This window comes from Rousettus aegyptiacus, unplaced genomic scaffold (genome assembly GCF_014176215.1).
Source record: "Rousettus aegyptiacus isolate mRouAeg1 unplaced genomic scaffold, mRouAeg1.p scaffold_m13_p_6, whole genome shotgun sequence".
NCBI classification, from domain to species: Eukaryota; Metazoa; Chordata; class Mammalia; order Chiroptera; family Pteropodidae; genus Rousettus; species Rousettus aegyptiacus.
The window spans coordinates 13,740,383-13,753,070 of record NW_023416309.1 but is presented as its reverse complement, the minus strand read 5'-3'; the positions used below and the strand labels follow the sequence as shown (position 1 = coordinate 13,753,070).

Below are 12,688 nucleotides of genomic sequence, written 5' to 3'. Positions count from 1 at the left end.
GCACTTCCAGTCTGTGGCCACAGGCTTAAGCCTGCTATGGTGAATCCAAGGCATTATCTTGGCAACCTTTACTACTTTGGGGGTGGACAAGATAACAATGAACAGGCCCCTCCAAAGAGGCTTAAAGGGTTGGACATTCCATTTCTTCACCCACACCAAATTTCCTGGCCTAAAGGAATGGGCCTCAGTAGTCAGATTAACAGGCAGCCTTTCCCTAATCCAGTGGTTGAGAGCCTGCAAAGTAGCACTGAGGGCTTGTAACTGCTGTCTCAGAGTCAATTCACCTATTTCCTTTAGGTCTCCTCATATTCCCTTGATGAACAAGAGTGGTTGCCCATACAGGATCTCGTAGGGAGAGAACCCAGTCTTATTGGTTGGGGCCAACCTGATTCTTAATAGTGCCCTTCTCAGTCCAGGTCGGGTAAGCCTCTAACCAACTGGAATATGAGCACACAAAGACCAAGACTTACTTATAGCCCAGGGATTGGGGCATCTCAGTAAAACCTACTTCCAGGTCCTCAAAAGGTGTTCCTCCCACACTCTGGACTACAGGAGGGGCCCGTGTTCTATCATGGGTTGTTTCGAGCATATACCTCACATTGTTCACACACTACTCGAGAGAAATGCTGGCCCAATGTGGTGTCAAGAGCTGTTTGGCCACTATGGGTCCTCTGATCGAATTGTCTGACAAAGGCTGGGGCTAGGGCCTCAGGAATTGCTATTCACCCAACTTCAAACTTCCACCATCCACTAGGGAGGTAACTCACATTTTCAGTTTTAAACCAGGTATCCTCATGCTGTGAAGGGACTAGGGAACAGGTCGGCAGTCAGAGTTGTTGGTTCTGTTACCCTCTCAGAGGCCACGAGCTCTGCTTCACGATCCGCTTTGCAGTTTCCCCGAGCAGTCACAGTGTCTTCTTTTTGATGTCCTCAGCAATGCATGACTGCCATCCTCTTAGGGGGCCAAACAGCATCTAGAAGCTCAAGGGTCTCCTTTCCATATTTTATGTCTTTTCTCCAAGTCAATTAGGCCTTTTTCTTCATATAAGGCCCCACATACTCCTGCTGCTAGCTGGAGGGCTTGGGCAGTGCAATGAGCTCTGCTTTCTGGGCTGAGGGTTCCCTTGGCAGAGGTTTTGCCTCAATGGTGGAATGTAGGGTACCACAGCATATCCTGCATCCATGACTTCAATGCAATTGTGAAACTCGCAAACTTGGCATTGGGTAGATGGAATGAGTATAGAACAGACAACCTGTTTTCTTTCCAGGCCAACTTGGTATTGCCCCTGAGATACGTGGAAGCCAAGGTAAACATTATAGCCAGCTTCCCATAAGAGGGTGAGGAGCATTTGTGTTCCCTCCATACATTTTTGTGTTTACCCTGCCAGCAGTAGATAGTCTGCATACTGGAGCAGAACACAGCCATTCTGGTCCACTGGGAAAGCTTTTAGGTCAGAAGCTAGTGCTGTTCTGAAAATGGTTGGAGAGTTTTTAAAACCTTGAGGCAATCTAGTCCAAGTTATCTGGCCTTTGTCTCTGTTCTCAGGATTTTCCCACTGGAAGGTGAAGATCAGCTGGCTCTGAGGGGCCAGGTGTATGTTGAAAAAGGCATCCTTAAGATCCAGACATGAGAAGAAGGTTGCGTCTCTGGGGATGAGTCCTCGGAGGGTGTACGGGTTGGGGATGACTGGGTGCAGGATGACTGATAATCGTTGGTCCCTGGTTTTTGGACCAGTAGGAGAGGCATATTCCATGGTAATGGGCATAGCTGAAGGATCTTATACTTAATGAGTCTCTCCAGCTTCTGGGGCTTCAGGTGATGGCCATGTTGGCTGGTACCATCCTTGGAACACTTGGCCTCTTCCTCTTGAGCTTGGAGCGGGCTGGTTGGTAACTGCCCAACTGTTGGGGGCACTCATTTTTCCAGTGACCCTTTTGGTGGCACTGAGCACACTGGTCCCACCCCAACCTCATTTCTGAGTAAGGTAGTTCTTCTGGTCGCCTTCTCCTCTAGACCCATCCCCAGCCTGTAGGGGCACCTCTCCGGGAGTGATTGTTCTCCTAGAGTTGCACTTTTCGGTCTGCTTCCCGTTGGGCCACCTCTAACAATTGACTGGTGTTCATACCAGCAAAGCCCTCCAATTTTTGCAGTTTGCGCCAGATGTCTCCCTGGGCCTGATTGACAAAAGCCGCATTAACCATCCTCTAGTTTTCAGCTGCTTCTGGGTCAAAGGGGTTGTAAAAGTGAAATGCCTCACATAGCCTCTCATAGAATTGCCTTGGGCTTTCCTCGGGTCCCTGGACTATCTCCGAGGTCTTATTCATGGCTTTCTTCCTTCTTTTAGACCACCTAGGAGGGCCTCCTGATAGCGTTCAAGTATCTGGAATTCCCTGTCCTCATTGGGGTCCCATTAGGGGCCCTCCTCGAGGAACTGGTTTGGGGCATAGGCCTGAATGTTTAAGGTCCCTGCTGGGGTATGTTCCTCTAGCCACTTTAAAGCAGCCTGGGTGACTCACCTGCGTTCCTCTGTAGGGTCAGGAGGAGCTGGCGGCTATTGGCCCAGGTGGGCTTATCATGGTCTGAGCTTCTCTGTGAAGGAGGGAATATGATTTTTATAGTAGATAGGGCCCCATGTTTCATGCAGGGGTAATTGGAGGGCCTCTCTTGTAGAGACTGCTGCTTTTGGTTGGGTTCCAGTTGGGCCATAGGGGTTCAGGACAGGGGTTGGCGGAGAATCTACAGAGGTCAACGAGGACGGGGTGTCAGTAGATCCCAGGCTGTTTTCATGTGGACTTGGAATCAAGGGTTCCGGGAAGGTAGCCAGTTGTTCTGGGGCCCTTTGTAAGGGTGGATAAATGGGAGCATATGGAGGTGGGGTATCCTCTGGCTCACTCAGCTAGATTGGTTTCTTTTCTTTAGGTCAGTATTTGGAGGTCGCAGTGGCCCAGGCCAACATTACTCTGTAATTTTCTTCTAGACAAGCTCTCAACCAAGGGGGTCGGGTCAGGACCACAGCCTGTCAACCTTAAGGAAATTGATCTGAATGGCTGGGATTCCCTACAATAACCTGATAGACCCTGGCTATGACTGCCTTATCCAAGGATCCTTCTGATGACCGCCCCACATCAAATGAGGGCCAGTCTAGCTCATAAAAAGTACAAAGTTTCTGGGGGGTGGGCTTCACACCAAAATCTCCTGAAAAGCCCTCCTTAAAATTCTTTAACATATGTCCTAACGGGGTCTGCTTACTCTCTTGTCCACCCATATTCCACCCATGTGACAGTGACGCACACGGGTTTAGGGACTCCCTTTGTCTGTCTCCGGCTGCTCCCTTTGCAGGGATATTTCAGGTACCTCTTAGCAATTGATGTGTCAGTATAAACTCCAACTCAGAACACGAGTAGATTCCTCATGGAGATCTGGTGATACCACCCTAAGCCGTATGAGGTTCGCCACCGAACCGCAGATAAGGGCTCAACCTTCACTTTGCGGCAAGGCCACATCTCATTCACACTCAAGCACTCATCATTCAAACATGACCCTCTGCCCAAATAAACCCGAGAGATCATGCTTTCATCTCCCTCCAGAGAGAGACTACTCAGGTGACTTTGGGAGCTGATCAGACTCCCCTTCTGCCTCTTTAGGGGCAGGTCAGAAACCTAGACCTGGGTCCTCTCCAGTCTGTTGGGCAGTGCTCCTGCACTGGTTCCTGTGCCTCACCAGGGTCTGTTGTGCTCTCAGAGCTGCCGTCCCGGCCTGCTGGAAAAGTCGTTTTTGCCTACGGACAACAAGTCCACTGTCGCCAGGTGGAGTCCGCTACTCCCAGAGTCCCGGGGGCCAAACCTAGATGACAAGAGAGGTGAAAACTTGCCATCTCTGGTTCTGGACAAGTCCCCAGAAATGTTGCAGGATACTCAGACAGGACACTGAGGCAATAAGCAGGAAGTAGCGTTTATTGGTGCTGGCATTGGCTCAGCAGATTCACATCCAAAGGCTTAGCCCCAATTGAAGAGGGGCTTTCCCTTTTATACACATCTTATACTTCCTTATAGTTACAGACTTGCAAGTTCTTTCTATACAAGGAAAGTGTATTTTGATTTGTTGGCAGGCTGTAGAGGAGGTGAATAATTTTCAGACATCCTGGGAAGCGTCCTAGGAAACCGTTAGTTCGGGCCTTGCTACCACACCACATTGTCTTGATTACTGTTGCTTTGTAGGTTTCAAAATAGGGATGTGTGCATCCTCTGACTTTGCAAACATTCTCTGAATACTTGATGTTACCTCCATTTTACAAATGAGGAAACTGAGGAAACTTAAAAGTTTTTAGCTTTCCCAAAGACACAAAAATATTAGTGGTTGCCCCAGGGTTCGTACTCAAATCTATATAAATCTAAAGCTGATCAGTTGGCTATGCTCCTTCTACAATCTAGTCCCAATCTACCTCCCAGACTTAATTTATGCTAATCTCCCAATGTATCCTAAAATATCCCCTATGCTTTTCTGCCTGCAAACTTCTGCTCCTATTGTTCTAAGGATGTGAAATGCTCTGCCCTCCATCTGTTTCATAAAATTCTAATTCACAAAACCTTCACTTTCACTTAGTAAAGTGATCCCTCTTTTCACTCTATTTCCTCAGTATTATAAGTCTCTCTTATGGTTCTTATTCCATATTACATTTTGTAATAAAGCTATTTATGTATATGTGTTATTTCCTTTCCTAGGTTAAGGATAAGGAGGACCATGTCTCATCAACTTTGTATCTCTCCAAAGCCCTAATACAGTACCTTTCACATGGTTGGTACTAACTATATATTTTGAATGAATAAGTGAATTCTAACATTACCTCTATTAGAGTGGGCAATAAGAATGTATAGGTATGTGATAGGGTTGGGGGTGGGGCTTTGAGGTCATGGCAAGATTGTAGGAATATCTATCTTAATCCAGAGAGTGTGATGAGAAGGACAGGTGAGACAGGGGGTGGTAGGGTGTCAGGCCCAAACAGAAAGCTGATGTTAATCACTCCTTTGACAACAGAGAAACCTCCAATGTGAGGTATTGTATGTAGACAAGTAATATTTGCCAATGAATAGAAAATAAAGCAAGTGACTTAATAAGCCACAAACTGAGTTTATTGTGGTATAGGTGATAACAAATAACTCCAGTATATTCAAGTAAAGTCTGATATAACCTGGAGTACGTAATACACAACACCAGGGCAAAAAGCTGCTCTACGGTTGGCAGGTCCCCAACAGAAAATAGGAAAATGAGACACTTATCTCGAAAAAATAGTGTGCCAATCCTCACAACCCCCTTTCCATGTTCCCAACCACTTCTCTGATTTTCCCATTCTTGCACCATTTCAAGTCATTAACACCTCGCCATTTCTTAGCCCAAATTATTGGATAAGAAGTCTTTTTTCAGAATAAGGTACCGTTCTTCTCAGTGCCATATGGTTCAAGTCAAAAGGTATAACTTTCTCACAAAGTAAACTGTTAGGGACTCCAGGCTGTGGAAAGACTGATACCAAAGCTTCTCGCCATGCATTAAATATAGAATCCTGTCTCTAGAAGATACCTTTGCTAAGATCACAGAAATGAGTCGCGTCATAAAGGAGCTCCTATTCAGCTTAGAATCTTTACCTGGACAAGTGAATGTAAGTTTCAAAGTTGACAATAAAAAGACATGACATCAGCAAAGTAATTTCATCACTACCTCCCTCTTTTCTAGACATCCAGTCAGAATCTGGCTCAGCTAGTTAAACCCCACCATCTACTTTCTCTTCCAATTGCCTCTTATCCAGCTGGCAGGAGCTTCCAAGAAACATGATATAGTAGGCACTACAGTATACTGGCTGCTTGTTAGGGTTGGAATAGGCCTGTTCAGGTTTGAGAGACATGAAAGGGTTAGCTCCATAAGCAGTGATGTGTGTATCCAGGTCCACCAGGATCTGCAAAGAGGCTGCCAACTCCTGATGGCTATGGGAGACAGATAAGAAAAATTGCTCTGGTAATTATGAGAGCAAGGAGAGAAATTGCTCAGAACTTAACATTTCTAAACTCATCAAGCCCCAAAATTACCTAAGGCTGGACGAGACAAGGGCTATCCCTCCCTCCCAAATGTTTCACTAATTATCTGATTAACCAACATAGACCTTTGTTCCAAGGGGAGGAGAAAGCCAAATGTGAGAAGAAAGAAAATCCTCATCAGAAAGCAAAAGATAAGCAAGGGGGAGAGAAATAAGCTCAACTATATAATACCTCCCTGAAGGTATCACAAATAGAAAGATGTTAAAACCTGTAAACAGTGATCAATGTCGGGATCTCATAATCACGAAGTAGTAGAAGGGTGGGCAGCCAAGCCTCCATCAAATCTGGGGAAGCATGGAAACCTATAGAAGAAAAATTGAGAAGGAAAAAAATGACATGAGAATAGAGAGGGGAAATGCTAAGATAGACCCCAAGAGAGAGATTTCTTTGATTGTGTCTACCCAAACCCTCGCCTTGCTCACTGCTCATGCTTATTTACCACTATCACTCACTCCAGGGTCTTCATTGAAAAATTCTGAACCCACATGTAGCCCATAGGGCTAATGATCAGCAGGTCATCATTATATTGTGTTTAACTTGACAAAATGAATGGGGTTCCAAAGACAGAAGATACGTTAAAGAGAATGGAAAATTCCCAAAGGACACACCCAGTATTCCCCTGGACCAATGACTTACCTGGGTGGAATGCTACTACCAAATCTGGATGGGTAGTCTGCCCAGTCTCTACCTGCTCCTCCCAGAAGTTGTGATAGAGGCCCTTATGGCCACTAAGCTGAACTGTGCCAGGTTCCAGGGGTGAATTTGAGGTACTCTGTGAAAAGCCAGCAGCTACATCTACACCCACCATGATTATACGGAGGCCAAGGTGTCCAGGAAACATGTAACCAAGCTCATCATAGTCCCCAGGGCGAGTGAGGAATGTCTCCACATGGGAAGCACCAACAACATGCAGTGTGCTTCCTCCAATCTTTTTAACATTTATCCCCAAGGCCCGAAGCCCAAGGCCCAGTGTCAAGGGCCGTGACAGGACATCTGTTAGCAGCCTCTTCAAAGAGCCCTGCAGGACATCTGGGTCTGGCCTTGGCCGTCCTACGCTGGCCCACAAGGTAGTCATGGCATGACTACCCAGCACAGCATCCAATGTAGCATCTAGCTGTAAACGCCGCATAGAAAACCAGGTGTCCCAGCCCTGCACAACTTCAGTCAGCTGTGGCCAAGGTCCTGAGGGTAGGACAAAATCACCTGCAGGAAAGAAGGAACAAGAAGTGACCTAATCCTTCCCCAGTTTCAATATTCCCTCTATGTTCACTCTCCCATCCTGTGACCAGGAATGCCTCACTCCCCTTCCCCACTCAGCTCATGTTTTCCTCATAATAACATGTTTTCATCTTCAAGTATGACCAGCTTTGACCATTATGGCCGAATTCCCCAATACCCATCACTCCACCTGTGACCAGAAGCCATTCCATGAGTCGGTCCACCGCTATAAGACACAGCTCTTGACAAACCTTCCGGTGTGTTGGCCAGTCTGACCTTTGGCATTTGGGGCCACAGTAATAGACATTTCTGCACCTGAGAGAATGAGTCCGAGAAATAGATGTTCCTATACGTCAAAGGTGATTGGGGGATATCTGGGGAAGGGAACTGATATTCTTGCATGTAGGAAGAAAGATTACTGGGTGAAAAAGGTAGAGAGAGGAATGACAGCTGATGCTCCAAATCTGGGGACTCCATTTTGCAGAGGAGGCAGGAGAGACTGGAAATGTAATTTTTCTCTTGGGTCAGAGTGACACCTCATACTGCAATGACTCTAATTGCAGAGTGACCCTAATTGCAATGACTCACTTTTTACAACCCTTATAGAAAACAGTTTGTGGCTGCCCTCTTATCATGGTTATGGCTCAACTCCAACCTCTCAAGACGAAAAAGATAGAATTGTACTGTGGTCTCTGTCTGACCTCTCTATAACACTAAAAATAAGCCAGAGCCCAAACCTTTTATAATCTCTATGTGGTCTGGATAATACAAAATGAGGAGTGGGAATTAAGTTATTCTGAAAATTCTCAGACCTTTTCTCCTACAGGATCATTTCTGGGTATCACTCCTATTAGCCTCTGACTAGTCACCTCTTGCAGTGCCGGAGGACCTTGGAGTCTGAAAGGTCACTAGGGAGTGCTCTACAGTGAGCACAGAATCTGAATGTGTCCTCCATCTTCTGAAACATTTCTTGAAGGCATCGAAATCCAAAGCCTGATACAGGAGTACCCCCATCTACCACCAACCTGCAGAGACAGCATGAGGAAGGAGTGGTAATAGGAAAAATAGCTCTCAAATTTCTCATGATCCCTACCTTGTCTCCTATATATTTCCATCTACTCCCATGTCTCCTACTCCCATGATTTATCACTAACAAGAATTATAAAAAAATTATAGTTCTTAGATTTCTAGAAATAAAACTAGCAAAGGTCAGTATGAGAGAATCCCTCATTGCAAATACCCCATAATCCCCAAGTTATACTCCCTCTCCACCTTTTGAAATCACTTGTACCAGAGACAATGTACTGCTCTTCCACAGTTAGTCACTCACTTGTATTCTTCATAGCTTTTCATGTTCAGCTTTTGAAGAATCACCTGGGATAGGCCAGGAACATTATTCTCCAAGGAGGAGAAGCCAAGTGCATCAATGCTAGGGCCAGGTTTTGAGAGGGTCAGAGGCACAGGGGTCACATCTGTGGGCAGAGTCACAACCATGGGAGCCACCGATGAGGTGGGTTTCTTGTGCCTTCTTCGCCGGGGCCGTGGAGCCATGGCCTGTCCACTGATACCTAGGGACTATATGTAGACAAGATATGGAATGAAATTGTGCAAGATGGACATATATGGTGTGTTTTCACATGTCTGACCTATTACCAGTCTCTCCAGACCCAGGTATCAGTAAAACTTATTTCATATCTACTGATTACTGATCATTACAGGCAGTTGTGAAAAATGGGGAAAATAATTATACGTGAAGTTCTGTATATAATATAAATATATATGTAAGTAATGCACAGAAAAAGGTCTGGCAGGGCTCATATAAAACCAATAACGGTGATTAACTGAGAGGAAAAGGCACTGGGATAGGAACTGAGTAGGTCAAAGGGGACGTTTGACTTACTTGTAATGTTTGACTTTTTTATACAAAAGAATATATTCACATATTATTAGTGTATTTTAAAACTTAAGAGAAAAGAAAAAGCAACAGAAGTTTTGGCCACCCAAAACTCCATCAAATTGGAGAATTAGTCAATTTAATCTAGTTGGGAAAGTAAAACATTCACTTTAAAAGACCTAACAACACATATATAAGCAATAAACCAAGAAATGGAAATTAAATGCAGTACAAAATGTTAACAATGCTAAGAGTTATATATTCAAAGCAAGTAATTCAAATGAGAAAAATTGCCTAAAGAAGTGAGTTTTGAAGTAGAGCTAAGTCTACACCCACCCACCACACCTAGCAGGAACTCTGTGATGTCCTCTTTCTCTGGCCTCTCTCATTCCTTCCACAAGGGCTGAGTGAATAAAAGAGACTATACTGGGAAAAATAAAAACATTCATTCATTTAATAAATATTTATTGATAAACAGATAAAATCATTTGCAAAACACTATAATGGAAAAATTATGAAAAATATACTTAACATCTAAATATCTTATAGAGGGAATAAATGTAAACTGTAGTATAGGATAGCATATAAATCTTGTAAGTGAAACTAAAACATAATGGGAGATCAGAAGAAGAAAGTCTTTTCAGTTGGTGATCAATAGGAAGACTTTTTGCCGCAGGGAACAGCCGGAATAGACCATGAAAGATGGTATTAATTTGAATACAAAGAGAGAGGAAAAACAAAATTCTAAACACAGACAAGAGCTTGAGCATAGAAATGTAGATGGGAACATTCTGGAAATTAATGAAATAGAATAAGTTGAGCTTGATTATTGAGTCTAAACACCTAAATATAAGAGCTAAAACTACAAAGTCTTATTAGAATACATAGAGGAAAAGCTTCATGATATTGGATTAGCAAGTCTTTGGATATGACACCAAAAGTAAAAGTAACAAAAGGAAAATAAATTGGATTCCATCAAAATGTAAAACTTTTGTGCATCATAGAGTGAAATGAAACCCATAGAATGGGAGAAAATATTGGCAAATCATTTTTCTTATGAAAGATTAATATCCTGAACATGTGAAGAACTCCTAAAACTCAACACCACCACCAAACAACCCAATTAAAAACAGGCAAAAGATCTGAACAGACATTTCTCCAAAGAAAATACTCAAATTGCCAAAAAAAAAAAAAAGCATATGAAAAGATGTTTAACATCACTAATCATTAGGTAAATGCACATCAAAGCCATGAGATACTACTTCACACCCATTAGGATGGCTCTTATCAAAAAATAAAAATAAAAAAAATAAGTGTTGGTGAAGATGTGGAAAAATTGGAACCTTTGTGTTATGATAATAGGCATGTAAAATAGTACAGTGCTATGGAAAACATTATGGTGACTGCAAAAAGTTAAACATAAAATTACCATATGACCCAGCAATTTCACTCCTAGGTATATACCCAAAATGAAACAGGTATTCAAAAAAATGCTTATACACAAGTGTTCACAGCACCATTATTCACAATAGCCAAAAAGTAGAAACAACCCAAAAGTCCACCAACAGATGAACAAATTGGGATATGTATATAATAAAATATTATTAGTCATAAAAAGGAACGAAGTACTGATATATGCTACAACATGGATTAATCTCAAAAACGTTATATGCTTGGTGAAAAAAGCCAGAAACAAAAGGTCATGAGTTACATGATTCCGTTTATATAAGATATCAAGAATAGGTAAATCCTGAGACAAAACAGATTTGTGTCTGCCAGGGGCTGGGTGTAAGGGAGAATGGAAAGTAACTACTTAATGGTTATGGGGTTTTCTTTTGGGGTCATGAAAATGTTTTGGAACTAGATAGAGGTGGTGGTTATACAACATGAATGTTCTAAATACCACTGAACTGCTCACTTTTAAAAGATTAATTTCATGTGAATTTCACCTCAGTTTAAAAAAAAGGTATCCATAGAAATTAAGAAACTAATACAATATTAACTTTAAGATTAACTGCTTCTGGGGACAAGTAAATAAGAGAGGCTAAATATACTAACAGTGGTTGGCTTTACTGTGAATGAGGTAACTATTAAAGTTCAAATCAGGGATCATGTTTTATTACAAAGATGGTCTGACATTTAATCCTTCCAGATTAGATTTGGAAAAAAACTCTAGAATCATCATTCAGATAAGATGTAGGCGGCAGAACAAACAAACAAAAATTCTCCTAGAATTATGTAGCTAATAACCATTATGTTACAATATGGCTCTTGTAAACCTGTCCTCAGGTTAATGAAGAATCTATATTTTCCTTTGTACTTTCCTTTTTCTCGTCCTTTCATTCCACCCCTTTAACTTTTCCCCTTATCCCACAGTGAATGGTTTCGGAGTTTACAGAACAGAGATAGCTAATCTCATCTGCATACCATATCTTCTAAATTGTTATAAAGAAGAAATTTGACCTAATGATAGATTATTTTAGGGTTTAAGGGTCATGTCCTTTTACAAAGGGTGGATGGAATTGCCTTCTCACCCTCTGATCCCATATCCAACAACTGACCTGACTCTTCCTTGTATTTTTCAACCACACATAATCATTGCATTTCTAGAAACATTTATCTGCTCTATCTACCCAGCCTCCTTATGCAAGATAATACCTTAAACCTTGAAAGCATGGACTCCTCTTTTGTTTACAGGTAGGGAGAAAAAGTATTTTTGATTTGAGACAACTTAAGAGTCTTAAATCCCAGGAGTAATAATACCTCCCTGATGTTCAGCCAAAAGCCTTTATGCTGCAATGGGAGCCAATTAAGACCAGAAAGATACTGCCTTATTTATCTGCCTTTCCAAAGAGAGGTCTTCTTCCAATGGAAGCTTAACTCTTGACTCTCCGGGGGTTGCTTATACTGGCTGGAAGTCAAGGGATCACACAGCATGGAGAGGAGTGGTGAGGGTGAAATCCCTAATGCCAGTTTCCTCTGTCTAGAGTGGGTTCATGATACAAATAAGTTAGTTTGCTGGCAGGAAGGTAAGAAGGTAGGAATAAGGAGCCAAGTCTTTGCACTTGCATTTAGGGATATTGTCAGGCTCATGTCTGAGTTTGCGTACATCAGTCCCAGACTGAGGTTCCCTAGTTGTTAAGCCCCTACAATGAGCCCCCAAATCTTCCAAGTTCAAGGTGGGGTGGGAGAAAGATTGAGGGACATAAAGGCAAAAACCAGGATAAAAGAGAAATTGGGAAGAATTATATATAGTAAGCTTTCAGAATTTCAGAGTTCAGAGTCTACCCCATCTTGAAAGAGAATCATTTTAACTTTTTTTCTGGCCATCCCCAGTGACTTGAGCTCTAATTTATTGCCAGTATATAAGAGAAAATACCAAAACCAAGTAGAGGAAAGGAGACATGAACTGGATAGCCTAGAAAAACTCCTATCCTTCAACTCCAAATTCCCTAAAATATTAGCCTATTCCCAGGCCTAGATCTCTTA

General features: G+C 42.7%; 1 protein-coding gene across 1 annotated transcript; it reads right to left on the bottom strand.

Annotated features, from left to right (window-relative positions):
• Positions 1–2,091: 2,091 nt before the first annotated feature.
• MSS51 (MSS51 mitochondrial translational activator) lies at positions 2,092–10,357 on the bottom strand. The gene is made up of 6 exons (XM_016157005.2): positions 8,636–10,357; positions 8,175–8,330; positions 7,496–7,620; positions 6,724–7,290; positions 6,296–6,389; positions 2,092–5,976 (listed from the first exon to the last, which is right to left on the bottom strand). Exons 1-6 carry the CDS (start codon positions 8,854–8,856, stop codon positions 5,757–5,759), a joined length of 1,383 nt encoding a protein of 460 aa, XP_016012491.2. The 5' UTR covers positions 8,857–10,357; the 3' UTR covers positions 2,092–5,756.
• Positions 10,358–12,688: the final 2,331 nt, after the last annotated feature.

Coding starts and splice junctions, on each gene's coding strand:
- MSS51 (XM_016157005.2), bottom strand. CDS start 8,856: ATGGCTCCACGGCCCCGGCGAAGAAGGCACAAGAAACCCACCTCATCG. Junction 6,390..6,723: donor GGTAGTAGCATTCCACCCAG/GTAAGTCATTGG, acceptor TTTCTTCTATAG/GTTTCCATGCTTCCCCAGAT. Junction 5,977..6,295: donor ACATTGATCACTGTTTACAG/GTTTTAACATCT, acceptor TGTCTCCCATAG/CCATCAGGAGTTGGCAGCCT.